Source organism: Musca vetustissima, unplaced genomic scaffold (assembly GCF_032173495.1).
Source record: "Musca vetustissima isolate MV318-11 ecotype Yass unplaced genomic scaffold, APGP_CSIRO_Mvet_v1 utg293, whole genome shotgun sequence".
NCBI classification, from domain to species: Eukaryota; Metazoa; Arthropoda; class Insecta; order Diptera; family Muscidae; genus Musca; species Musca vetustissima.
Window position 1 is genome coordinate 346461 of NW_026881923.1, and position 27976 is coordinate 374436.

At 34.0% G+C, this 27976-nt stretch overlaps 6 protein-coding genes across 6 annotated transcripts; 4 read left to right on the top strand and 2 right to left on the bottom strand.

Annotated features, from left to right (window-relative positions):
• Positions 1-2987: 2987 nt before the first annotated feature.
• On the bottom strand, positions 2988-6956 carry LOC133328026 (uncharacterized). The gene is made up of 5 exons (XM_061536576.1): positions 5810-6956; positions 5703-5732; positions 4972-5638; positions 4463-4581; positions 2988-4357 (listed from the first exon to the last, which is right to left on the bottom strand). Exons 1-5 carry the CDS (start codon positions 6954-6956, stop codon positions 2988-2990), a joined length of 3333 nt encoding a protein of 1110 aa, XP_061392560.1.
• A 2023-nt stretch (positions 6957-8979) lies between these two features.
• Positions 8980-10066, top strand: LOC133328016 (large ribosomal subunit protein eL20). Its single transcript, XM_061536566.1, has 2 exons — positions 8980-9083; positions 9537-10066. Exons 1-2 carry the CDS (start codon positions 9066-9068, stop codon positions 10050-10052), a joined length of 534 nt encoding a protein of 177 aa, XP_061392550.1. The 5' UTR covers positions 8980-9065; the 3' UTR covers positions 10053-10066.
• Positions 10067-12678: 2612 nt separating this feature from the next.
• Positions 12679-13589, bottom strand: LOC133328027 (general odorant-binding protein 67-like). Its single transcript, XM_061536577.1, has 4 exons — positions 13539-13589; positions 13425-13475; positions 13151-13357; positions 12679-13086 (listed from the first exon to the last, which is right to left on the bottom strand). Exons 1-4 carry the CDS (start codon positions 13587-13589, stop codon positions 12679-12681), a joined length of 717 nt encoding a protein of 238 aa, XP_061392561.1.
• A 1998-nt stretch (positions 13590-15587) lies between these two features.
• On the top strand, positions 15588-16739 carry LOC133328029 (uncharacterized). Its single transcript, XM_061536578.1, has 4 exons — positions 15588-15662; positions 15727-15780; positions 15983-16225; positions 16290-16739. The coding sequence occupies exons 1-4, from the start codon at positions 15588-15590 to the stop codon at positions 16737-16739; spliced, it is 822 nt and encodes a 273-aa protein (XP_061392562.1).
• A 299-nt stretch (positions 16740-17038) lies between these two features.
• LOC133328030 (uncharacterized) lies at positions 17039-19670 on the top strand. Its single transcript, XM_061536579.1, has 2 exons — positions 17039-17414; positions 19030-19670. Exons 1-2 carry the CDS (start codon positions 17039-17041, stop codon positions 19668-19670), a joined length of 1017 nt encoding a protein of 338 aa, XP_061392563.1.
• A 1019-nt stretch (positions 19671-20689) lies between these two features.
• Positions 20690-27449, top strand: LOC133328031 (nucleoporin Nup188). The gene is made up of 9 exons (XM_061536580.1): positions 20690-20715; positions 20891-21110; positions 21168-22019; positions 22080-22251; positions 22311-22420; positions 22672-25692; positions 25760-25914; positions 26218-26431; positions 26499-27449. The coding sequence occupies exons 1-9, from the start codon at positions 20690-20692 to the stop codon at positions 27447-27449; spliced, it is 5721 nt and encodes a 1906-aa protein (XP_061392564.1).
• Positions 27450-27976: the final 527 nt, after the last annotated feature.

Sequence of the window (27976 nt, forward strand, 5' to 3'; positions counted from 1 at the left end):
GTATACGGAAATATATAATTTAATACATACTTTGTGTATTTTTGTTAACTGAATAAGGAACTCTTAAAAGAAATAATATGTATCGTCTGAATCTTGACTTTTTGCAAAATCTTTCGCCTTAATCTTCGTTACTAAAACCGAAAATAAAAAAAAACAAGTTTTCTTTCCTCTTCATCGATACTTTGACGTACACACATATTTATTTATATTTTAATCGTAAAGGGAGGTTGGTTGGTGTTTTTTTATTTGATGTTGTTGTTGTGGTTTTTATTGTAACGTACAATTACACCCCCCGTTTTACCTTATATGGTTGGTTCCGATAAGAGCGAGTTTAGCGATTGAGTATCGACCAATTTATTTTTTCTAATTGGAATTTACAGCAACAATTAAATTGTAGACTTTTCTTAATAATTACAAAGAAAACTCGATTATTTTAATTTATTTAACATTGTTTTTTTTTTTGTATTTTCGTTTTGTTGTGAGAGAAGAAAAAACTGCACAATTTCTTTGAAGCAACAACAAACACAGATTAATATAAAATAAAAGTTGTTTTTTTCTTCTCCTTTTTCGTTTGTGTTGTACCATTTGCCACATGAGTAGTGAGTATTTGGTATGAAGAGAAAGTGGGTACCGAATAGTAAAACAAACATGAATTAGGGTGGGTTCACACGAAGGGATTTAAACGTTGTGTCTTTGTTTTTAATCGAAACAAATGGGGAAATACAATTCTTTCTATTGTCTTCTTATAAGCCAATAAATAAATTACAGTAGAATCCACATATAATGTTTTATATACAGTGGTGTTCACGTAATTAAAACATTGACTGTAATAAACATTTTTTTAATCAGTCCTCGATTCGTTGAAAGTTTTTTTATAATTTTGTTTTAGATTAGTGTAGATATGTCAATTTCGAACCCAATATTTTTGTTTTGTGTCTCAATTCTTTCCTTCAGGAGGTATAATTATATGGGGGAGATGCCTAAATACCGGCCGATATATTTCATTATAGCCAGGTTCGAGTTTTTTTTTTGCTTTTTTATTTCTATAGAAAGCGTAATGATTACAACCAATGGCTAAATCGTTTTAGAATTCCATAATTTGTAAGTTAAAACTGACTATTTCGAGTAACGACTATCCCCTATGGTAGAATACGCCTATATGGGGACAACCCCTACACACGGAACTAATCAGCTATTTTAATATATGAAATAATATTGTATGAAATAAATGAAATGAAATATAAGAAGGCGGTTAGGTTATATGGGAACTACGCCTTAACGGGGGCGAATATTAATAATTTTTGGTAGGATAATTTGGTACCATATGCGACTACAAACTTAAGGGCGCCCTTATGGACCTATAATTATAATTTATAGTGGAGACATTTGGTAATCAATAACCATTGTAACGACAGATGTAGCCCATCTTCGAATTGACCTGCATGCAGACAAATGACTCAATCTCAAGTTCTTCAGGAGATAGCGTGATTACAACAGACGGAGGGACAGACGGATGGACGGACGTGGCTAGATCGCCTTAAAATTTTACCCTGATAAACAATATATATATATATATATATATATATATTTATAGGGTCGGAAATGAATATTTCGATGAGTTACAAACGGAATGACAAAATTAATATACCCTCCATACTATGGCCATATTTTTTGGGCATAAAACGGAGATTTTTAAACGAAACTTGCATGCAGACAAATGACTCAATCTCAAGTTCTTCAGGAGATAGCGTGATTACAACAGACGGAGGGACAGACGGATGGACGGACGTGGCTAGATCGCCTTAAAACTTTACCCTGATAAACAATATATATATATATATATATATATAGGGTCGGAAATGAATATTTCGATGAGTTACAAACGGAATGACAAAATTAATATACCCTCCATACTATGGCCATATTTTTTGGGCATAAAACGGAGATTTTTAAACGAAACTTCAATCCCCTTTGGCTTTAATTTAATGGAAAGTACAAAAAGTTCGTGCCAACCGAAATGGATTCTGTTTTTAATTGCTTACACTGATAAAGATATTTAAGTGTGCCACGATAAGGTCACATATGTAAGTATTGTTTGGATGAACATTTTTTTTTATCAATATCATATATGTGTGTCGACAAGAGACTATTTAAAAGATATCAATGTTCTTCAAGGAAAACATTTTTGACCGATTAAATACTTTCAGCGTTTATTATGGTTGTAATAATACACACCTCGACGGCTATGCTCTTTTCATTTTTGTTATTTCCCAAAATGCCTAGGAAGCCCTAATAAAAACATGAACAATTTGTAAAGAAAAAACTCTATGGATAACACAAAGCCACGACAATAGAACAATTAACGTCAAGAACGGATAATTCATACTGTAAAACCCATGGAGGCGATTATAAAAACAACACTAACCACATAGTTATGGGCAAGGTAGTTTTATGGAAAATGCAGTTTGTAATAAGGATGTATGCGTTAGGCTTCCCAAGCTAAGGACACAAAATTGCACAGAAAAACTCACCCAAATTTTAGATTTTCGTTTATAATACCTTCGTCGCCGTTATTTTCTTTTTTTTTAATTTTCTCCCTCTATATACAGAAGTGCAGTGTTTTTATTAACAACCAAGGCACTTAACTGATGTCAATATCTTTTCACATACAAAATATACGGTGGAGTAAAAACCGAAACAGCAGTCAACCGAAAACAAATAGCAGAATGAGAAAAAAATAACAACAGAAAAACAATAATATTAACGTGTACAATATCCATTGGTTTTGAACAGTTTTGTGTTTTTGTTTTTTTTAATACATACAGTCATACACATAATACATATATACATCAAGGCGAGGCTTCACTTAGAAATAAATCGTATAGGTATGTACATCCATCATAGTGGTAAATGATGGTAATTAAACTTAGAAGTTAGAAAAACGAATACTTACATAAAACTAATCAGGTTTTCAGTTTTGTTTGCATTTATTTTGTGGAATTATTTTTTGTAATTTTTCGCCGGGTACGTCTCAGACCAGAAGGACGACAATTATTGGTGATGTCAATGGGTGTAATGGCAGGAGCTTCGCCATACATTTTTAAACGACCAATGCGATCATTGACACTTGGTGGGGTGGAGGAAGTATTCAATGTGATGTTACTACCACATTCCTCCAGAAGTTTGGTGGGTTTGACGGAATTATTTGCTTCTTCCCATGTAATGGTTTTGAAATCCTCTTGCATTTCCTGATGATGAGGATCATGATGTTGAGATGCAGCATTAAGTCGTGGTGTACTACAAGTGGGAGCATTTTTAAAGAATTCATTTACATTTGGTGTCCATGGAGAATTTACAGTACACAGGGATTTGGTTTTCAATGGTGTTTTTATTTGTTGGTCACCGATTAAGTTTTTGGGCGGTTCGTTGTCCTGTTCCATATCATCGTTTAAATTATTTATGATTTTATTATTACATGAGGAGTGTTTTCTTTGTTTACGTTTCTTGCTAAGTGATAATAGATTTTTCCTTGAGATTAGTGACTTTGTGGTTGAGTGATGGGTGAGTGGTGATTGCATTGAAAGTTCTGAAAAGGATTGTTGAATGCGTTTTGATGGTGGCAGGGGTGTACTTACATTATCCAATGGACGTTTCGAAGTAGATGGCAGTGCAGTGTTATCACAGTTATTTAAACTAATGGATTTGGTAGTTAAGTTGTTTATTGGAGATGTCAAAGGGCACTCCGGACCTTTTTTCATTATTGAAGTTGGTGTATCCACATTAAGGTTTACTTGTTTTGATGTCGATGGTATTAGGGATAATGTTGTATTCATAGAAGTATTCTCCTTGAGAGAATTCCTTTCACAATATTGTTTCATGGATTTCAATTCACAATTCCGGGCTTGTAGTTTATTTTTAGTCTCACTAAGGCATTTTTCATAATCATAAAAATTGCTCTCATTCGTATCCTGGAAATCTTTTAAAAGACTTGCAACTGCCTTTTTGGCTTTCGCAGAAATGTTAATTTTTTTGCCACCAGCAGTTTGAAAGCCATTTAGTTGACAGTTATTAAGACCATTTGATGCGATCTGCAATTTAAGATCGGTGTTATTTACATCCTGTAAATTGTTTATCTTTTCATTTTCCTGATTTGAAGTTTTTGTATTTTTGTTTTTTAATTCCTGATTTTTGTGTTGCAGTTTGGTTTTCAGTTCCTCCAAATTTTGTTCACAATCATTGAAATCGCAACTGCTTTGAAATTCCCTTAAGAGATTGGCAACAGAGTTTTTAGCCTTTTCGGAAATTTGTAGTTTTTTACCACCAGCTGTTCGAAAACCATCATCCAAGGATTTATCAACTACAGCAGATTCATGATTTTTATATATATTCTCCGGTTCCAAATTTTTATGTTTCCTTTGTATTTTATTTTTCAATTCATTTAATCCCTCTTCGTAATTATGGCAATTCATGTCCGCTTGGAATTCTTTTAGAAGATTTGCCACAGCTGTTTTGGCTTTTTTGGAAACCTGTATACCATTACCAGCGGCCGTTTGAAAGCCAATCGAATTTGAATTTAATTTCAATGATTTTTCTGGTTGCTGATTTTTATGCCATATTTTGAGTTTCAAATTTAAGAGATCTTGGGAACAAGCATCAAGTTTTTTTTCATTTGAAAATTCTTGCAGAAGACTGGCTTTACTGGATTCAACTTCAATGTGTTTGTCACCAGCTGTTTGCAGTTCCTCTGATACATTTTCATTAGTCTTTGATGACTTTTCTTGCAACAAATTCTCTAAAGGCCATTCACTGAAGACCATGTCCGCCAATTCAGCATCATTTTCCCAATAATCGTCGATTTTGTTATCATTTTTGAGAGTAGCTATTTTAGATGTTGAAGGCTTATCATCAATAGTAGGATTTTCTTGAAACCAATTTTCCACATCCATGGGTGGCTTAAAGTCATTCTTTTTATCTTCTTTGGAATCGATTTCTGGTAAATCTTTTAGTAATTCTAATGCTTTCATTTGGGCCTCTTTCGAGATGAGTATCGGATTGGCGGAGGCAGTTTTAAATCCTATATCACAGTTTTTATTTTTATCGACAGTTTTGGAATTCGAAAGTGGTTTTAGTTCCGGTAAATTTTTGCAAATTTCAAAAGCTTTCATTTCCGCCTCCCTTGTGATATGTATAGGTTTGGCGGAGGCAGTTTGGAATCCCATTGTCATATTTAATTCGGGTAAATTTTGGCAAATTTCTAAAGCTTTAATTTCAGCCTCCTTTGAGATGTTTATAGGTTTGGCAGAGGCAGTCTGGAATCCCATATTGGCTATATTTGTTTTCTCATTGAACATGTTGCCTTTCTTTTCCTTTGCCATATTTAATTCGGGTAAATTTTGGCAAATTTCTAAGGCCTTCATTTCAGCCTCTTTTGAGATATGAATAGGTTTGGCAGAAGCTGTTTTAAAGCCAACGTTTGTAGCAATTTTTTGATTTGTATTCAAGTCAGTACTTTCATTGGAAGTAGCTTTGTCTGCTAGGAATTCATTTTTCTGATATAAAACTTCCTGAGTTCTGATCATTGCCAAAAGATCTGAACCATCATCATACCAATTTTCTTGATAATCTGGTTTAGTTACGGCTAAAAGTAAATGGATAATTAGAATATAAAAATGTAATAAAAATCAATATGAATAAATAGATACCTTCAGTCTCCGGAACCATGACATCATCATCTAGAAATAAAAAATGGAAACAATTAAGAAATAAAAATAAATCCCTTTTGAAGAACACACTAAATTATTATCCTTACCTTCCTCATCACAATTCATTTCCCGATCATCATCATTAGACATTTGCAGACTTTGAGGACTAACCAAGGTTTTATTTATAACTTCCTCCTCACAATTTTCACTGGGCAAAGATATTTCATCCTCTGATGCATGGGGGAAACCCAAAAAATCTTCATCAGAATTATACGAATTTAAGTGTTGGCTTCTTTGTGAATATACCAATCGCATACAATCGATATCTTGTTGCAGCAGAGCAACATTATTATGACTTGTCTGAGATTCCTGTTTCCCCGGTGAATTTTCCTGGGTGAAAAAAGTTGTGAGATTCAAAAGATTACCACCAACTCGTTCGCTTAAATCTGGCGTATTGGTGGTATTCAAAATGTCTTCATCCTCCTCAGTTTGACTTATTTCCTGTATTGACATGGCTGAACTACCATTACTCAAGCAGTCTTCCTCCTCCTTTTCGTGTACTTTGTCATCTGCTTTACTAGCCGACTCATTAAATTCCAAACGCCTACTTAATCGCATCTTTTTCTGCTTCCTACGGCAATAGGTTTTTTCGGGCTTTTGTTTCAATATAAATTGTGGACTATATTCCCAATTGTGTGTGGTACTTGTCTCCAATGATTTTGTTGTAAATGGCGACAGGGCAAAATCCTCGAGTATTGAATTTACCAAACGCAGACTTTTGTTTGGTGTCGATTCCACAACAAGAATTTGATCAGCCTCATTGCAACAATTTAACAACTCCGATTCAGTAATGAAAAATGATTTTTCTTTATCACGGGATCTCTCACAGTCTTCCCTAAACTCAGTTTCCACTAGTCTTTGGCATGTTTGGAATTCTTCATTAATTGGAGGCACATTTACTGTTTTAGGTTTTAAGGATTGACGATCAGCTTGCATCAGCAATGTTTCCATTTCAAAAGGTATATAATCTGTTACAAGAGAAGATGTTACCACAAAGGTTTTATTCATGTCCTCCTCCTTGCCTTCGGAATCATAGTACAAAAATTGTAAATTCTCTTCCTTGCTTCCACTTCTCTCTGAGGTTTCCACATTTTTGTTTAGATTTCTCCTGCACTTCTTCCTTAACGTTCTGGCATTGCGTATGGATTTATTTGTGGAGGAGGAAGGGCTTGAAGAAATTGATTCGTCTTGCATGTCATGGGATAATATCCCAATTATTCAATGAAGTTGTTGGAATAAACAAAACTGAACTTGCTAAGTTGGATTTAAGTCAAACGAATAAACCGATAGCAGAGAATAACTGATAAAAACAAAATTTTCTTGAATTTGTCGTCTTTTTGTGGGGAATGAGGGAAATAGATCAGTTAAGATCATGAATCAAAACAAAAGAATAGGGCTTTAAAAAACAATATTCAATACATGGTAGGGTTATAGAAATCGACATTGATCTAATCAAACAGCTGGTTACAGTACATGGCAAAATAATTAAATTTGTAATTTATTTGAGGTCTACAAATAGTTTGTTCCCGTACTGCAAGAATCTACAAGTTTTTACTATTTTTTCCGATATCATAAAGGGAAAACGTAGATTCTTGCAGTACGGGAACTTTTCAAAATTTAATTTTGTATGGTAAAAAACAAATAAATTATTTCCATTAAATATAATTAATAAAATGAAAAATAATATAAACAAATATAAATACGCGTTCTGATTATAGAATTTTACCACATTGGTAAGAAGAAATGTATGATTTGAGAATGAATCAATATGTAAACCATTAGAAAAGGAAACCTGACATTCTATTAATTTTTCGCATTTTTAGTAACATTTTAAATATATGTCAAATGAACAGATATAACGACTTGTTGGATTTGCTTTTATTTATTCTGACATTGTAGACCACAACGTAGAGGTGTATTTTTTCTATGTTGACAAAACATACCTTATAGTACGTTTACATTACATCGGATTTATTTAATCCAGTGGGTTTAAATTGTCATTTCCTTTGCATATATGTCAAATAAATCCTCATATAGTAGGTTAACCCTGCAAAAAGTTCTAAATTAAATGTCACATTTGGCGATTTTTCAATTAATTTTTTCTTATATTAGTAATATTAATTATAAATGAAAAAAATTTCAATTTTTTTATCAGCTGTCACATTTTTGTTAAGCAACAATATCAAATGGTAACGTATTTTGTGGCATACTTTAAAGAGAAGTAATTTTTTGTTCTATTTGAAATTATTTAGATTGACCATATGATTCCGACATATTGAGAACATTTAATATTGTATTATTATTTTCATCTTCACCCCCACAGTGATCCTAAGTCCAAGTTTCAGTATTCCAACTCTAACGGTGAACCCACAATTCAAATTGTACCAAATTTAGTACACAGTAGTACTAATTTCCAAAACTTCCTACGTACCCTGAACCTTCACCGACACAGTGATCATAAGTCCAAGTTTCAGGATTCCCACACCCCAACAGTGATCCTGACACCAAATTTCACGATTCTAGATCTATTGGTTCACCTAAAATTCAAATTGTACCAAACTTAGTACCATTTAGTACCTATAATTATTAATTTCTTAAACTGAATCCTGAACCCCATCCTACACCACTATAGTAATCCTGACTCCAAACTTTATCGTTCCCACTGTATCGGTTCACCCAAATTGTACCAATTATGGTACGATTTAGTACTTTTCGTACACTCCCTCAGTAATGTTAATTGCAATTTTCAGTATTCCAGCTCGATTTGTTACTCTAATTGAAATTTGTACCAACTATAGTACCATATAGTACTTTTCGTACACATGAGAATACGCTTTCAAAAGCATCTCCTTATATCGAACCTTCTTCCCAACTCTAATTCGAATTGCGTAAATATAGCTTTAATGTCAATTAAATTTGAACATATTTAAATTTCATTTGAATTTGTTTGACATAGTATTGAAAACAACATCTCTTGAACGGATTTCCGAGGTCTACACGACCTTAAAATATTTTATTCCAGATATGGAATATATTTTCTATGATAACAATGACCTTTTAAATTATCGATTATTTTTTATATTTTGTAATTATTAACAATTTAATTATTATTATATATAAAAAATAAATTTCCCTTGTGAACCTAAATCACAGCGTTGCATTTGCCTTATTGTTCAAACAGTGTTGTAGCGTAGACATTTCCGTACACTTCCCAATTACTGTGCACTGGTAAATCGAGTGTACTAAAAAGACACAACAGCTGTCTTTTCTCTTTCCGTTTCCTTTTTCGTGAACGCTTCCAAAATGAAAGCTAAGGGACAGGTAATTTTCCCTAAAAAAATATGAAAAATTATGACAAAACTTTAGTGAAAAATGTGGCAAATATATTTAAAAGTAGCAGGGGATGATATTTAATCGAAATCATAAAAATTCGGTGTGATTTTATTGTTAAATTAGCAAAAAAATATAAAATAAAAAATCCGACATGTGCTGCCGAGACCGTATGTGAAGTGCGAGTGTGTGTGCATTGCTATAGAGAACTGTCAAAACATTGCAAGTCGACATCGTCCATGATGATAATGAATTACGCCAACATGTAAATAACATGCGAGATAAATACAATTAATATTGGATCAATTGCAAATGGATCGGAACTATATGTAAATCTGCCTTATATGAAATGTGTTTGCCTCATTTTTTGTTGTTGTTTTGTTTGTGTATTATCTTCAGTGCTGCATGGTTCTTGACTAATATGTTTCCTTTTTTATCTTACAGTTGAAGGAATACGAGGTCATCGGCCGCAAGTTGCCCTCCGAAAAGGAGCCTCAAACTCCTTTGTACAAGATGAGAATCTTTGCTCCCGACAACATTGTTGCCAAATCCCGTTTCTGGTACTTCTTGCGCCAATTGAAAAAGTTCAAGAAGACCACCGGTGAAATTGTCAGCCTTAAACAGGTGTACGAAACCTCACCCACCAAAATCAAGAACTTTGGTATCTGGTTGCGTTACGATTCCCGTTCCGGCACCCACAACATGTACCGTGAATACCGTGACTTGACTGTTGGTGGTGCTGTCACCCAATGCTACCGTGATATGGGTGCCCGTCATCGTGCCCGTGCCCACTCCATCCAAATCATCAAGGTTGAAGCTATCCCCGCTAGCAAGACCCGCCGTGTTAATGTTAAACAATTCCACGACTCCAAGATCAAGTTCCCCTTGGTACAACGTGTCCACCACAAGGGCAACAGAAAATTGTTCTCATACAGAAAGCCAAGAACCTACTTCTTGTAAATCTTGTTGTGGGGATATTGACGACTATAAATGTGTGTGGGTTTTACTACAGATTTCTTTTTTTATATATTGTAAGACTACTATCATCATCCTGAGAGAGTCGGTGAAACACACAACAGTGTTTTGTTTGAAGGTAAAAGAAATAAAAATGTAAAGAAAATCTTAATCAATTCTGTGTATTGTTTCTTTAAGCAAAAAATAAGGTTGAAATGCAAACAAAAACAAATGGGTTTGTGCAATGCAAAATGTAAACAAATTGCAAGTGTTTTCAAATCAAAGAACCTTGGAGGATTTACAAGAATAGCTACAAAATCTTTTATGAATGAAAAGAAAGCAGTTTTTTGTAGTAGAGATGCAATAGGTTTGTTGTGAATTATTTGAGTTTTGAAAATTGATTGTACAAATTGTTACCCATTGAGGAACACTATTTAAAAGTTAATCAAGGCTGATCAATCACATAATGTCATAGTTTCAACACCAATGCTTTAAAATCACAAATTATAAACATGAAACAAAACCAACGTTCTCTTTCAAAACACAATTTTGCTTTGAAGAACTTATTTGCCTGAAATTTGTAATTGGCGGTGGAACATTGAAAACAGATGCTGAAAAGTCCGTTCGATTAAACAAATTAAGAGCACAAGAGAAGTGAGAGGTTTCCTCGTTTTTTTTTCCAGCTGTATGGTAACGCACCTCTAACGAATAAATTCTATAGTCATTTGAACAGCTGGAAAAAGCATGGACCACTGCTCAAGTACTACTATGGAGTATGCATCCTAGCATTCTACTCGCAATTAAATTCCTTATGTCCTTGAAAGATCTGAGTGTTAGTTAAGTCCAAGTCCTTGAAGGTCTGATAGTGTAATTGCAGATATGTTGTCTAGGCTAGAAGTAGACGAAAACTCAAAACTTAATTCATTCGATTTTAAAACAACTGAATTTGAAAGCGATGAATATCTCAAACTTATTAAAACCAATTAAAAAAACATTGACCAGTTACCCGATCTGAAGAGGGAAAACTGCATGATTTTCAAGAGATATAGAGCAGGCATGGAGTTAAAAAGGAATATGGGGACGTTATGGATCCCACAAAAAGCGCACACTTACAATATCAGCCCATGAAGGCACCAAAAAACTTTAGATAGGTTACACGATTTTGGCAGAACGTTAGGTATGCAAGATAAGTGAAATGGCAAATCAAAAAAAAAAAAAAAAATCTAACAGACCTTAATAAAAAGTATATAAATAAAATATATTTTGTAAGGACTGACCTTAAACATAATTTTTTAATAATATTGTAAGGACTAGGTACACAAGAGAGGATTTTTTTATATTTTGAGGACTTTCGAAAAGTTTAGAGGTTTTATACCCTTCACCACACTGTGGTACAGCGTATTATGTCTTTGTGCATATGTTTGTAACAGACAAAAGGAATCGAGATATACCCATGGTTCCTTTTGAGAATATGCATAGAATAACTTTATGAGTCGATTCATACATGTCCGCCCGTCCGCCAGTTGATGTTAAATTGTAAACAAAATACATGTCGCATTTATAATCCGATTTGGATGAAATTTGACACAGCTCATTTATTTGGCCCAAGGACGAACCCTATTGAAATTGGAGAAAATCGGTTCAAATTTAGATATATATATATGTATAGTTTCGCTCGATTTTAGGTAAATGGTATACCAAAGTCCAAAGTAAATGGTGCACTAAAAAAACCAGAGCTAGGCCGATTGACACAACGTACTGAAGTTAATATAAATTAATCTCTGGCATGTTTCCTTGAAATCATTTGAGATATAGATATAGCATAGTTTCCATATATAATTTCGACCTATTCATGTTACAAAATTTAGCAATAGGGTCCAGAATGGCATGTGTAGGGATTGATGTTAGTCGGTTTATATATAGAAAGAGATCACATATGTAAGTTCGTTCAATTTCCAATTTTTCTTCGAAGAGGCGACGTCTGTTAGGATACATATGTAGAATACACCCAAATTTGTGAAGGGTATGATATAGTCCGACTTTACTACTCTCCTTACTGGTTTAATTACATTTTTTAAGGACTGTATATAAGCTTGAATATTTCAAATGAAATTTTTAAGGACTATCAAAAAGCGTAAATATTTTAACAATTTATTTCAAATAATATTTTTAGGACTATCTATAAGCGAGGATGTATCAAATAATATTTAGGATATTTCAACATTTTTTTAAGACTATCCATGAGCGTGGATTTTTAAATATTTTTAAGGACTGTCTATAAACGTGGACTTTTTAAAGTTAAGTTTATTGATTTTTTAAACAATATTTTCTAAAGAAATGTAAAGGATATACATTTCCTATTCATCACCAAAAATTAATGCCATGTAGGTGTTTAAAAAATATTTTCTTTTTAAATAATAAAAAAAATAATACATTAAAAATTTTCAAAACATTTTTTTTTCATTTGCAATATTTTTTTATATTTAATTAATTTTCAATATTTTATTCAAAACACTTTTACTTTTTTAACAATTTATACCTCTTCTACGACTACTTCCTATATATATTTGTATATATGATTAATTTTCAATATATATTTCGCAAAATCGTTTAATTAATTTTTAGAAACAATTTAAGCCTCTTCTTCGACTACTTCCTCTTCATTATTATCACCTGGAGATGAGGGCATACATTCTGTAAAGTATTCCCGTAAATTGTTACATTCATCCGTGCCAGACCAAATAGAATCGGGACATTGTTTGAAAGTATCCAACATTGCACAATGGAATAGTATGCCAGCCTGGGGAGAACAATGATGATGATGTGGTGGTTTTGGCCGAGATGAATTTTCAAAATGTTGACGTATTTTTTCCATTATTTCCAAGGATTTTTGATGACATGTCTGGAAGGATTCCTTTAGAATTGGTATGATCTCAGGAGATTCAGCAGCAGCAGTACTTAAAAAGGTATCCAAATTTTCTTCCTGCAGCTCGCCTTCAATTAAGATGCCAGTTTCATTGAAAAGGCAGGATGGGAAACACTTTAAATAGAATAAAAAATGTATTTAAAATATCCTGCAATGGTGTGATTCCAAACAAAATTACATGATGGTGATGATGATGTCCATGATGCCCATGGTGTCCACGTGGTCCGTGACGATTGTGAGCATGTGGTGGTGGTCCACCACGCTGGTTATCATCAACCTCATTATTCATGCCTTCTGGTGGTGGTGGAGGACGTTCATTTCCTTTGCATTTTTCAATCAATTCCTCAGATATTAAATTTGGTACACTGCAGCATTCTTTTGGATCCTTTGTGAGAAGAATTGTTCACTACTTGATTTGTTTTTTTCTTTTATTTTTCTAATTCAAAGCTTACCACAAATGTCGGAGGTGTTTCACAATCAACCTCAGCGTTTACAAAGGATAACTGAAAAATATTAATTTTTTTGTATTCGATTTGAATTTAACATTAAATTAATTAAACACACACCACTGCTAATAGCACCGCTCCGGCTAGAATGTATATGGTTTCAGTGCCCATTATGAAATTGAAAATATAACTGTTAAATAGTTTCAAATCCGTTGTCTATTTATTGGGAAAAAATAACTGCTCCGAATTAACTGCATTGCTATTGTTTCGTTGCATGATATATGCAAAAACAAAAGTTATTAATTGTTTAAAATCTCTATATATAGTATATATTCGATTTAATTACTGTAAATAAAATCAACTAAATTTATATATGTACACACACTCTCTTACTATATTAGGTTGTATCTGGGGTATATATTGTGTTGATTTTGGATGTTCTGAATCTTTAGGAATGTGTATTAAGTCCGTAAAATTATACCTTGTTAACATTCTTGGATACAGGAGAGGGAGTGTACAAATGGCTCTCATCTTCGGACTTGATATAGGATAGGTAAAAACATTACCATGTGTAAAATTTGGGTCAAATCGAACATTCCATTTGCTTAATATTGGATTTATACACATTTTAAATGTTGGGGGAGGTACCAAAAGGTGTGAACCGAATAGTTCCATCTTCAAACATTAAATATGTTTGATTAAAGTATAAAGTTTTGCAAAGTTTTCAAATCGTATAGTCTGTTCGTATGTTATAACATTTTTAGCAAAATTTTTACTATTTTGTGGGGGATGTAACAAGGAGTGGACCAATATTTTCCCCCTTCGAATTTGATCCAAGTTCAGAATAAATATTACGATGCGAAAATTTTAAATTAAATCGGTTACTTCTTTCGAGAGTTGTCGTGTGCACCAGCCGGACAGACAGACGAACGTACATTTGCAAATCGACTCCAAATTGTCTGAAACGGATTTGGTTCAATGAAACACGGGGTCTTAAACCAATATTTCGATAAGACACATCAAAGTGTATATTTACCATAGGTGAGGGTCCCATCTTTAGGTTTATTGTTCTGATTGGCATGATATACAATATATGTTGTAGAGGAGATCAAATATAGACTATAAAAAATCGATAAAGTCGAAAAAAATAAATGTTAATAAGTTGATCTACATGGACATCTTATTCTGAACACCGTAAAATCGAACTATGACTTTGCTTTGTTTACTTTTATAAAAAAAGATATCATTTTCATATACGATAGACATTTTTTTAATAATTAAAATTAGTATTTTTAAAACATCTAGTTTATCTAAACTAATAAAATAATGGATCAAATATAATATCTGCGTATTAAAGAGATATTCAAAAAAATCCACTGACCAATTATAGAGAATTTGTTTAGAACAGGTATTGGCAAAATTAGTTTCTTAGTGTTCAAAAAGAGGGGATCTTCTTTTCAGATACATGGCTCTGATTTCGGGCGTATAGATATCTAGCTATGGTTATATGACCTTCGAAAATAGCAATATTCACAAATTGTATGTATAATTATTGCAAGAAAATTTTCAGATTTACACATGTGGTTTTACCAAATTTCATATTTTTTTTAAATCATTTGTTCTGGTATCTATTTGAAAATATCATGCCCATTCATTTAAATTATTATTAATTAATGTAATACATATATTAACACATTACTGTAATTATTTTAAATAATAGTTTATTGTCTGTGTAAAAAAATAAAAACAAATTGTTCTTCCCCCAAAACTTTACATTTTTACAGCCTAGAAAGAAATTCATGACTAGCTCATGGCAATCGATGAGGAAGGAATGTGTCATCACCCTCACCTATGATGGATTGTTGGCACAATAATAATGTTTAATTTTAATTGATTATAACACAACTTTTTTAATATTATACAATTATACACAACACAAATAAACAAATTAAATTTAAAATAAAACAGTAACAAACAATAATTCATTGGACCAATTAGAAGTGATTAAATGGAATTAATGTCGACCCCTCCAACTGAAGCGTAACCCCCCAAAAAAGGAGTTTTTTATGTTGCAACATGATTTGTGGAAAATTATTATAAATTTGATAACATTTTGGTAAAAACATAACAGTCATTATTTGCACGTTGATTTATTTGTCGGTTGTAATCATGTTCCAGCAACAATTTGGATTTGGGAAGTTATTTGGTATTGTGGCCACGCTTTTGTTGGCTCTGATGATGGTGGTATGTTGCTTAACTAAAATAATAATTTCAAATTTTTTATTAATATTATTTATTTTGTATAAAGGAAAAATCATATGCCGCTGCTGCTATTGACTGTACAAAGAGGCCGCCAATGATTGTGAGTATAATTTTTTTACGGGACAGACCTCCTGACAGATATTTGCTATATCACCCATATAAACTTTTCGTATAGCCATAGTGGAGTGTGGTATTATGCAGCCGATCTAAGAGAAATTGATACTTTCCTTTTTATTTAAAAACATTAAATATTCCTAACGTAGGAATTTGAATTTTATTTAAAATAATATTTTCCATTACAGGACCCCTTAACCTGTTGTAAAATTCCCGATATAATTAGTGATGACATAACGGAGAAATGTCGCAAGGCGATGCCAACACCACCACCTCCACCATATCAGCCATATGCTGCAGCTGGAACTGTGTCTAGTGAAGAAGATAAATCATCCATGTCAAATGAATCAAAGGCTCCAAAGACCACTGGGCCACCAATGAGACGGCCACCACATCCACATTATGGACCTCCACCACCATTTGTGCAGGCGGTAAATACAGAAAATAGCATCTTCATATATGATTTAAAAAAATAATTTCAATGTTTATTTCTAGTGCTTCCTATCCTGTGCCCTTAATGAAACAGGAATTTTAATGGCCACCCCCGAAGCCAAACTAAATGAAAATAAATTATCAATGTATTTAAAAGATATTTTAAAAAATACCACAGATATGATACCAGTTATAGAGAATTCATTTAAAACATGCGCCATTAAAATGGAGGAAATGAGTAAAAAATTTAAGGAACATATGGATAAAAATAAATCAACATCATCTTCGTCTTCGAATGAGTCTCGCACCCAAGATCGTATGTTACGCCCAGCCCCCCATCATTGCCCCATGCTAGCCACCCATTTAATGAGTTGTGTATTTCGTGAATCATTCACAAATTGTCCCACATCGCTGTGGTCCAATACCGAGCAATGCAATGAAATGAGGGATCACATGAAAAACTGTAAAAAACCAAATGGAGTCCATGGAAAAATGGAATTAGGTAAAATGTAAAGCCTTTTATCTTGTATACCACAGAAATGCAACAATATGGCCTGTTAGCTGATTAAGTGAGGACCCCATGTGTTCCATACCATTTCAATTTTATTTTTTTTTTTATTTTCAATCAAGTGTAAAATTTGATTAAAGATTTGTAAAATAAAACAAAAGAAAGAACAAAAGACATTTCTTATCAATCACAAAAACACACATCCGGGCAATGCGCATGTCCTGGGTCTTGTTTGGCGGTCATAATGTTTCATTTAGGTTCAAATTGAAACACATTCTACCTAAAACCTTGCTTGTGAATAGACATGGAGTTGGAAAAAGAATTTCAAGATTTTTGCGGAACTCTAAGAAAGGAAAAATTTTCCGACCGGGAAATTCAAGAAATTTGCAAACCTCTGTATCGTTATCAACGTAAAGAAATTTTGAAAAAATATTGCAAATTGCTGTTGGGTTGTTTTGTATTCTATGCTCTAATACAGTGGTGTGATTGTTTCAATTGGTTCGTATCGGCATTGGGCAGATTAGTTTTGATACAAATATTACCAATTTGGAATTGGCCGGCACTCTATAATGCTAAATGTTTAATTGAACGTCCTTTGAATAATGAGAATATTCGAACTGGAAATGATGTATCGTATCCGGTGGTGGAAAATGGAAATTGTTTGCTGTGTGAAAATATTGGTAAGTTTTACTAAATTTAGAAAAATAAAACGAATAAAAAAGTTTTAGTTTGTGGAGGTCTACGGAATTACTTTTTATATAAGGTTATTTTTTTGTACTTTTTTGTACTATTTAAAGAGGTACCAGAATAGGTTACACTATGTTTTAATATTTGTGGCGGAATGGATCGATGGGTCCCATTTCCGGATGTGATCTAGGTTTGGTATAAGTATTACGATGTGTGAAGTTTGGGTCAAATCGGAAATTGAGTTCGCTTTTTATTGAATTCACAAATTTTGAAAATATTGACAATTCGTGGATTGATGGGTCACATCATAAATTTTTAAAATTTTGACATTTTGTGGGGAAGGTACCTGAAGGAGTGGACAGATGGGTTTCATCTTAGAACATGATCTAGGTTTGGTAAAATTATTGCGATTCTTTAAGTTTGGGTTAAATCGGACATTCCATTCGCTTGGTATTGCAATAAGCAGGAGTCCGATGGGTCCCATCTTCGTATTGGTAAAAATATTACAATGTGTACAGTTTGGGTCAATTCGGACTTTTTTTTACTTTTTGTGGAGGAGGTAACAAAAGGATTGGGAAGATAAGTCCCATCATTTAACATTACACAGTCATGATTAAAATATTAGGTTCTGCAAAGTTTGGTTCAAATCGGATAGTCCGTTCGTGTGATATTACAGAATTATTTTCAGCCAAATTTTTACCATTTTGTGGGGGAGGTACCAGTACCAGCAAAGTGTGTATACCCTCATTAGTCATAAGGCTGAGGGTGTAACAAGTAAAATCATCGTTTGGCCAGGTCGAACTTCAAATATTCAAAATACTGAAAATTAGGGGTTCCAATATATGGAAGCTATACTACGACGTAGACCGATATTTATCATGTTTTGTACAGTAGACAACGGGTATAAGAACATCTTATATAAGACATCTTATATAAGAAAAACTCGGACATAAGAATGTGTTTCACCAATATAAGCAAACAGTTTATTATATAAAATACATTCATATAAAAAAACCCACTTATAAGAACAAATTTCTCGATTTGTTTGGAAGCTTTTATATCCGTGGTCTACTGTAGTAAGATTTTCAACCAATGAGAATACAAACTATAAAATTAAGGGTACCTTTTTATGGGGTATGTCCTGAAATTGGTCAATATTAATTATTTTTGTTAGGAAGATTTTCTAATACCACTAATACTTCAAATTTCAAAACTGAGTGTCTATTATCCCCTTAAATTGCGTATAATGACGGACAATGGGTAAAGAATCTCCTGGCGTTTTGGGGGCTTCCTAAAGCATAGATATTTTATTTCTACGGAAAATGGTATACAGACTACTCACTTCGATTTTGTTTATTTTATAAATGATTCTCTTTGGTCTGCTCCCGTACAGCAAGAATTTACTATTAATTTTGATTTCATAAAGGAAAAATAGTAATCGTAGTAAAAAATAGTAGATTTTAGTAGATTTACGGGAACAGACCAACCCAACATATAGAATTGGAATAAGTGAGACACCTCGTTCTAACTCTTCCCATTACCTTTTCATAAAACACATTAACTCAACATGGACATTTACTAATTACTTCCCTTCCCCTTCTTTAACAGATTTCATACCAACTGTCTCAAATATTACCTTCACAACATTGGAAAATCTATATCTTGAAAGTGGCATACCTGTTGTGATAACCGATTCCCATAGACCCATAACAGCTGATGAATTATTCGAGACAATATTCTACAAAACTCCCACAGCATTTCTGCAAAGTTCCCCCTGTGATACGTCCACAAATTTAATCATAAAGAAATTTTTTAATATTGATCTCGTTTTGCGAAAAGCATGGCAGCTATTGGATTCATCGGAAAAATGGTTCGTACAAATGCGTAATTGTCAATCATCAGCGGTACGAGCATCACGTCTATTTATAACAAAACCTTATTATTATCCCGTGCATTTGGAACCATATTATTCTAGTTGGTTTATAATGTCACAGAATTTCGGCCATCGGCAATATCAAAAAATAACGCTTCAAGGTTTAATAATCGTACAACAACTATCTGGTACGAATAGTTTGAAATTGAAACCCAAAAAACCTTGTGATGAAAATTGCCCCCTCATAAATGTCCAGCTGAAGGAAGGTGAAGGTTTCGTCTTTTCCAGTGATTTGTGGGAGTTAAGTTATAAGCATAATAAATCATATCAGCAAGCAAGTGTAACAACTATTATGGAAATCGATTGGAATGTTTGATCAATAAAAATTTAATAAAAATAAAAACAAGTGAGTTTTTGTACTTTAATAAAATAGTAATGTATTTAAGTATGTGTTGCAAAGATTGAGGTTAGCTTTAAAAATACTCCGAAAAGCGAAATGAAAAAATTGGATAGATATTTACTCATAATATTGGCTTTTAAGCTGAACTATACCGAATCTTCGGCCGAACATCGCAACGCCTTGAAACTATTAAATAATCTACTGACTGACCAAAGTGACTAACTGTTATACCGATTTATATGTTCTAACAAAATTGGCGAGGACTTCCCATTTGAAAAAGTATTAAAATCGAGTTCTACAATAAACTGCCTTGTGTATTTAAATTTATAGCTGTCGTATTCCTGAATAATGGCATTGATACTTACCATTGAAGGGATACGTTTGCAGAATTTCTTTCACGTATGCAAATGTTCGAGCCAAAGGGCCAAATTTAGTTCTACAATAAACTGTCTATTGTAGAATTTAAATTTATATCTTTCATGTTCCTCAATGATGGCATTGGTGACTGGTACTTACCATTCATAGCACGTATTCACGGGTTCCCTTTCAACAATACCAGGAAAGATTTCGTATTTCGACTGGCTAGAGGTCTCTTCCGTACTGCAAGATTCTCCTAGTTTTTACTACTATAACAATTTATCCTTATGATATCTAAAAAAATGGTAAAAAAGTAGTAGATTCATGCAGTATGGGAACAGACCATTCATTTGGTCATTTGTCCTGATTTGGTGCACAGGGAATATTTTTTTACTTCTATATCAAAACTTGAATATACGAAATAAACTGATAATAATTAAAGATATTTTCAATTTTTCAAAACTTTTATTTTTTCGATAAAAATACGTCAAAAAATTATCGATAAATTCCAAATTTGCAATGACAACAAATCTCCGCTCTTAACGGCGTCATAAAATTTGGTACGACTTCGGTCTATGGTCGGCATTGTTTATTTTGCCGGAAATTTTTCGCAAAAATAAATAAAAAACAGAAAAGCTATGGCGAATGCAACAAAAAATGTCATGTAAGTATAAATGGAAAGCATTGTCGCTTCATTGCGGATGTGGACATACACCAAGAATACATGTGGATCACCAAAGCTCAATATAAGGCGGGAAAATCTGATGCCTGCATGCCAACATGTGGAAAACCTAAATTATTCCCAAGAATCTAAATAATGGTATTATATTCCCTTACAGAACTGACTGGAAGAAATTATGGCAGCTGGTGTCGGGCATACATCATGAAACACCTGAAAGCACTGTCTTGGAAGAGCTAACAAATGTAAGCCAAGAATTACAGGATGGCCTTTTGCAATTTAAGACATCGAATGATTCCAAAACAACCTTGGAAAAGTTGTTGGCGGAAAAGAAACAAGAGAAGCTACTGCCTTTTACCATACGTTTGCAGGAATTACTGGTGGGTAAATTCAAAACACTACAAGGAAACTAATTTAATTTGTTATCACTTTTACAGGATCTCGAATCAGTGCAATGTTGGGAAATCTTATGCTTCTATTTGGCCAATGAATATCGCGGTTCAGCCAGCTCCCTAACTACACTCATATCAACCGAAAATAATATGACCCAATTACTGGATGATATTTGGGGTTACTACACCTTGGAACGTTTGATTGTATTGAAAATTGTAAAAAATCTCTTGATCTTTTACCGTGTACCCAACCATCCATATCACAATGAGTATAAGCAAATTGTCAATAAGATCGGCATGGATAAGCTAAGGGAATCTTATATCAAACAATTGGAACATTTGATAAATGAGGCACCACCCCATAAATTGACCAATCGTGAATTTTTCAATTATCAATCGAAATTGGTTAATTGGTCAGAACGTAATGCACGAGAAATTATAGAAGTTTCGCATATCATCATCCTACTGTGTGATCATCGACATTTCAATGCGCAAGAAATTAAACGATTATTTAATTGTTTTAAACAACATTCCTTTGGTAGGCAGCAAAGTTATCTGAATGCCTCTGCAAATGCTTTACATTTTGAGCTGTTAACACGTCTGGCCTATGCAGAGTTGGCGCTATTTCTTAAATGTCTGGACTTTAAGAGAGACAGCGGTGACTCAAAGCCGTTGGCCAATAGTGTATTTAAGGAATTGGATAAAGATGTTACCGGTATGTGTCATCATCCGGAAAATGGTCCAATGCTTATGTCATGGATGCTAATGCAAATCCAATATACGGATGCAGCCGAGAATGAGGAACATTTAATGCGTTGCCGTAAAATGGGTAAAAGAGCAGTGGATTTGAATTGTTTTAAATTTCTACATGATTTACTATCAAATTCAATGTTTAAGGTGAGAGGAAATTAAATTCTCTACTTAGTGTTATTTTTAAATTTTTAATTGTTTCTTAAGGATGATTCCATGGTCTCGAGAATTGTTCGAAAAACAATTTATAATATGTTAAGCCAATTGTGTGAATATTTTGATGGTGATGGCTCATGCTCGAAACATCCATTTATTTATGAACTTGTCTGTGAGCTATTAAGTTGGCCAACATTGGCTAAGGAATTCTGTTCACAAGAGGGTTAGTAAAAAATGATTTTAAAAATGCTATTAATTAATTATATCCAATTTATTTCTCAGAGGGAGGAGTTCGTTCGCTTTATGACACATTATTGGAAATGTTCCCATTAGATTTCGCCCATCTTTCTATGATAGCCACAGCCTTGACTAAGGCTGGTATGGGAAATTATGTAAGTATAATTTTTAATCTATAATGTTGTGTTTCAAAGATACCAAAAACCTCCTCATGGTACAATTTTTGTACCCTGAGGAGGTGCTAAAAAATTTTAAGAAATCCAGGCTTATATGTCGTCCTTGAAAAAATGTTTACAAAATTCTTTACAAATTCATCCTTAATCTCTTAAAAATGCTTTTAAAAATTATTAGGGCTTGAAGAAACCCCCTCTAATAATATTTTCTTCTTCTTTCTTTGTTTTTCTAGGTCAGACAAAATCTTGAATCCTTGCCCATACTCACAGATGTCTATGATGAAACTCGATTCCATTTAAAACCCCTAGGAGGTGATGATTATGTTTTGGGACACACCGTTAAACCATTTCCTCGTATTGATTTCTATCTACCCGAGGGTACCCAAGCCACTGTGTTGGGTCGTCCCGAAGGCTATTGTGTTCACTTCCGTTTGCCAGTGAATTATTTTAATGTTTTACATCATGAAATTAATTCCCTGCTGACTGAGACAATGCATTATCATGGTGATTATGAAAATACGGAGCGTGTTCGACGTGTTAACGAAGGCTTAAAATACCTACATGCCGCCTTGAAGAAAACCAAATCATTGCAAGGAATTAGTGTTGAAATGGTTCATCCCACTGAAATGTGCATCGATTTGTTAAACAAATTTAAGGCTTTGCAGAAACCACCCATCGAATTATTGGCCAATGCATTGAATGTGTGTACCGCCTTGCTGCCCTTGGCGGATGCTGAAATATTTATACGTGTCATAAATTTATCTATTTTACCGGTGATAAGCAACGATTCGCTGGGAGATTATAAAAAATATGCCCATGGTTCCTGTTTTGATTCCCTGTTGGTTGGTTCCTATTTGGTTGATATCGAGAAGAAACGCGAAAGTTTTGAATTTTTACAAGCCTATTTGGGTTTCCTTAGGACCTATACGAAATTGCAGAGGAGAAAATATTTTCAAGTGGAAATTCCCGGTTTGATATTTTTGCTACGTGATGTTTTCCCCCACTTGCACGTTTGGCGTTTCAAATCCCAGCAGGAAAAGTATACAATTTATGCCGAGATTATGGGTTTTATATGTGATATTCTGGATGAGTTTACCGCCTTGGAAAAGGATAAGGAAGTACCAAAGGATCAACTTTTATTGCGAGACATTTGTGTCTACTCCATGTTAAATATGGAAAATGGTATAATTCTGCTGCGTTTTGTGGCCTTGGGTAATGCTTATCTGCAACATTGCATGGAAATGGAATCGAATTGGATGATACAACAAAGCCATGGCCTGGTGTTGTTGGTCCGCTTATCCATGCGTATTCTAATGCAGGTTTTAAAATTGAAATCCACAATTTTTGATTCCTCTGAGTTGTCACCATTGGAGGCAATGATTTATACACAGCCCAAGCAGAGAGACACTCTGCGCATTATCCCCGTAGTAACACGTTATATGAGTAACATTTTCGACCGATGGCTACCCATATTGTCGTGTAGATTGCTGAAAAGAATTGCCTTGGAATTTAATATGTCTCTGCTGGCCTGCTTGGATATGGAGGCGGATCAAATACGTATGACTTTCCTGCAAAAATTACCCGATGAATTGGAAAGCGATTCCATTAAAATTGCCATATTGGAACTGGTGGAATCGTGTATTGCCAAACAACCCGGTGTCACAGAGGCTTTCTTCAAAGTCAACTACAACAAAGAGAAGCGTATTTTTGGCAAAGAAAGCGATACACAAATATCCGACAGTATTGTTACCTATATGGAGGATTACTTGGAGGCGGTTAGTAAAGATCCACAAATTGTGGAACAAACATTGCCGAGTAAAATCATGAATCTGTATCACATGTTGTGGAAACAGAATATGCAAATATTGGTGGACTCCTTGGCACAAAAGGACAACTTCTGGGATAAGTTGTGTAAGCCCCTCTTTGGGGAATATAAATCCAATGTCAAGGCCTATACCCAATTGCTGAATATTTTGGGTATTGAGATATTCTCCAATCATCACAAACCGAACAGTGATTTAAAGAAAGTGGTAGCCAAACTCTTTGACGCACCACATTTTGAAAAATGGATAGATTTTGTTTTCGATTTACCCAGAACGGCAGTGAAGAAGCCACATGAATTTAATCCTGAAGAAATGCCGGAATGGCTGTGTCGTCTGCAAGCGTTTAAAAGTTTTCTTTTAATACTGCTTAAGAAACAACCTGCCTTTATGGAAATTCCTCGCAAACAATTTAAGCTGTTGGCCCAGAAGACGCTCAACATTTTGGTGGAAAGAGCAGAATATGTAGAAGACCTTAGGCCTCTGATAATCATTTCGGAATTATATTTATTCATCATATTGGGTTTTAAACATGCTTATACCGAATCTTCGGAGGAACATCGCAACACCTTGAAACAATTAAATAATCTACTGGCCAAAGTGGCTTCTTGTTACGCCGATTTACATGTTCGAGCCAAGGAGGCATGCCTCTCGATAGCCATAAAATGTGCCGATTTATTGTCGGAAGAATTAACGGAAGACTCATCGCTGTCAATGATGTTTTTACATTCGGTAGTGAATATTATTTGCTCGGAATTACACAACCTCGAGAATTGTGTTAAAATTGAGATCAACAGCAAAAAATCCAGTGAGGAGCTTAAACGCAATCCCCTCTCATCTTCAAACTCTTTGATCTTGTGTTTGAATCTTTTGAAAACCATTGCTGCAATATTCCACAATGATGGTTTTGGTAATTGGGATTTACCATTTATAACAAATAAAGTCTTCCAACGTTTGCTCAGTTGCACTGGTTCCATTTTACAGCTGCACAATAAACAACAATTATCTGTGGAGCTGCTGGATGTTCTGATTGTCTTTGCCAAAGGCAATTGTTCGGCAGAATTTTTACACTGTGATGTTGGAGATTATTTGTGGTTGAAGCTGCTACCACCCAAAGAGTTATTGGAGGCAAATTATTCATTGCAGCCGAAAGAAAGTGATTGGACGGTACACAAATGGTGGCCCATTTATGCCCGGGGCATTGAATTGGTTACAATACTGTTTCAGAAACATTCATATCATTTCCTTAAGGAAACACTTCAATTTGTGGGTATCCATGAAGAATATTTAGTGGATTCCTTGCTGCTAAGTAAACAATCATTGGAGCCGTCGGCAATGCGTTTAATAAAAAGTTGTGCCACATTACTCTCCAATTTGGTGTTATTCGAAAAACAATGGCGTTTGGAACATTCACAATCACTTTTTAATTTGATGGTGAGTTATACTTTCTAGGATTTTTTTTTATTTGAAATTAAAATAATGTTGGCATTTTTTGTTATAGCGGTCAGTCCAAATACTCTTAAGCCATGCCATAGCCATGTTCCATCAACCTAAAAACTTGAAGTTATTAATTGCTGGACGTCGTTCCCAATTGGAAATTATACGTGATTCTGAAAGTGCTGGGCTTGTAGATGAGGCCATAACGGCTTTTAATGAGTAAGTAACAGTTAAAAAAAATATTTTGAGTTTAGGAGAAAATGCGGCTTCAATAAGCGTGGGCTTTTTGAAGATTATTTTTTCAAAGAATATATATTTTAAAGGCCTCAAAAAGTGTAAGTTTGACAAGAACGACAATAAGATTTTCAATTTTTTAAAGACCACAATAAGAACTATGAGAACCTAAATGTTTTTAACGAATATTTTTTCAAGGACTATGAGAGCTTAGATCTTTTTGATAAATATTTTTAGAGGACTAAAAAACAACAAGTTTTTATAAATTGATTTATTCTGCCTTTTTAGCCTAACCGAGATCATCATCTTATGCGTCAAGTGCCTGCAAGCATTTAGTCCCAATTTGGTCGATTTGATATGTGAACCAGAATTTGCGGTTTTCAAGTGGGAGCCAATATTTGAAATATGCTTTGGTGCTCCCAAATTAAGTGAGAATGCTGTGCATCTTACATTTGGAACTGTTCTTAGTATTGTGGGTGTCTATACAAAGGTTTTGAATTTGGTAAGTACTTTTTCTTGATAAATTTTAAAAATAATATCGTAAACAAATGTATTTCTTCTTGTCATAGCAAAATTATGGTTTTCATGAAGTTCCCCTCAATGTTCTCCCAGAAGTGTGTCGACAAGGTGGTTCTGCTACCAGCAGTGGCAATACAAGCATTACCAAATCCCCACAAGCTCACAATATCTCTTCGCGGCCATTTTCCAAATCTCTTTCAGTGGCCTCAGTTTCATCTATTAATTGTCCCCCAAATGAATTGCTTTCGAATTTAGATGGTGAATTGTGTTTGGTTGCCTTGGAACATATACTAACACTGGCAGCATCACAAAGTCTACTGGCTCTAAAGAATCCCAGTCTACCGACCCGTGAAAAACAACTTATACGCCGTGAAATAAGTAGTGAGCTGTTGTCATATCATGAATTTGTACGCAAGAAGGTTGTGGTGGACTTTAGGGAACACAACAAAATTTGGCATCGTCGTAAACATGGTCAAGTCCTGATGCAAGAAGTTGATTCGGATAAAGATTTGAATGGTAGTGGTGCTAGTACGTCCCAGAGTGCTGCATCAGTGAACATGCAACGTATTCCTCCCGAGATACAACGTAAACCACCATCCTCGGATTTACGGGTAAATGTTGTCAGACGTTTACATTTGCAACAACAACAGCAACAACGTACCCCCGGACCATCGGGCGGAGGTTTTGAAATGTCACGCATTATAAGTCCAATAGGTGGTGGTGCGACTAGTAAAATCCAACAACCTCCAGCTGCCTCAACACCGGCTTTATCACGTCCACCTCTACGACGTCCCGGTGATGCCAACGATGATGATTATACTAAACGTGTACATATTGCCGATGAGGCCAGTGCCATGTTGGAATTGCAAGAGGAAGAAGAAGATATCTATTTCCCACCCGAAGAACCGAAATATAGTGCCCTCTCTTATATACAATTTGTTGAAGAAGATTATTTACATTTTATGTCCAATCTATTCTTTGTCATTTGTCAAAATGATTAAAGCTGAACTGAAAACATTTTTTGAATTGCTTAGTTGTTTAGAATTGTGTTAATTTATAAAGTTAATAATAAAAAATGGTTATAAGAAAAATAAGAAAAAATATTCCATCAAAGAAAACGAAGTTAAGGAGATGAATGTTGAAAAATAAAAATACCAAACGAAATTCCGGGGAAGTTGATGACAAAAATATGTGTTAAATATTTTGTGGTTTTGTTTGTATTATTTATGAATAAGACACGAGATTTCCAGTGTAAAAAATGTGATTACAGACTATGGCGTCAAGCATTAAGTATTAATTTTATAAACAATTAGAAATGTTCATCATGTGTCGCTCAGTAAGGAATAATTTAATCTTTTTTTGTTATTTTAGCCGATATCAGATTCAGTGGTAAAAAATAGTGTGAATTTTTGGATGTTTAAAGTATATTTTAACAAGGATTATTAGAAAATGGATTTTAAAAGGATACTTTATTTTAAAACGCTTTATTATATTTAGTTTAAGGGGGCCGGACAATGCCTGAATTTTT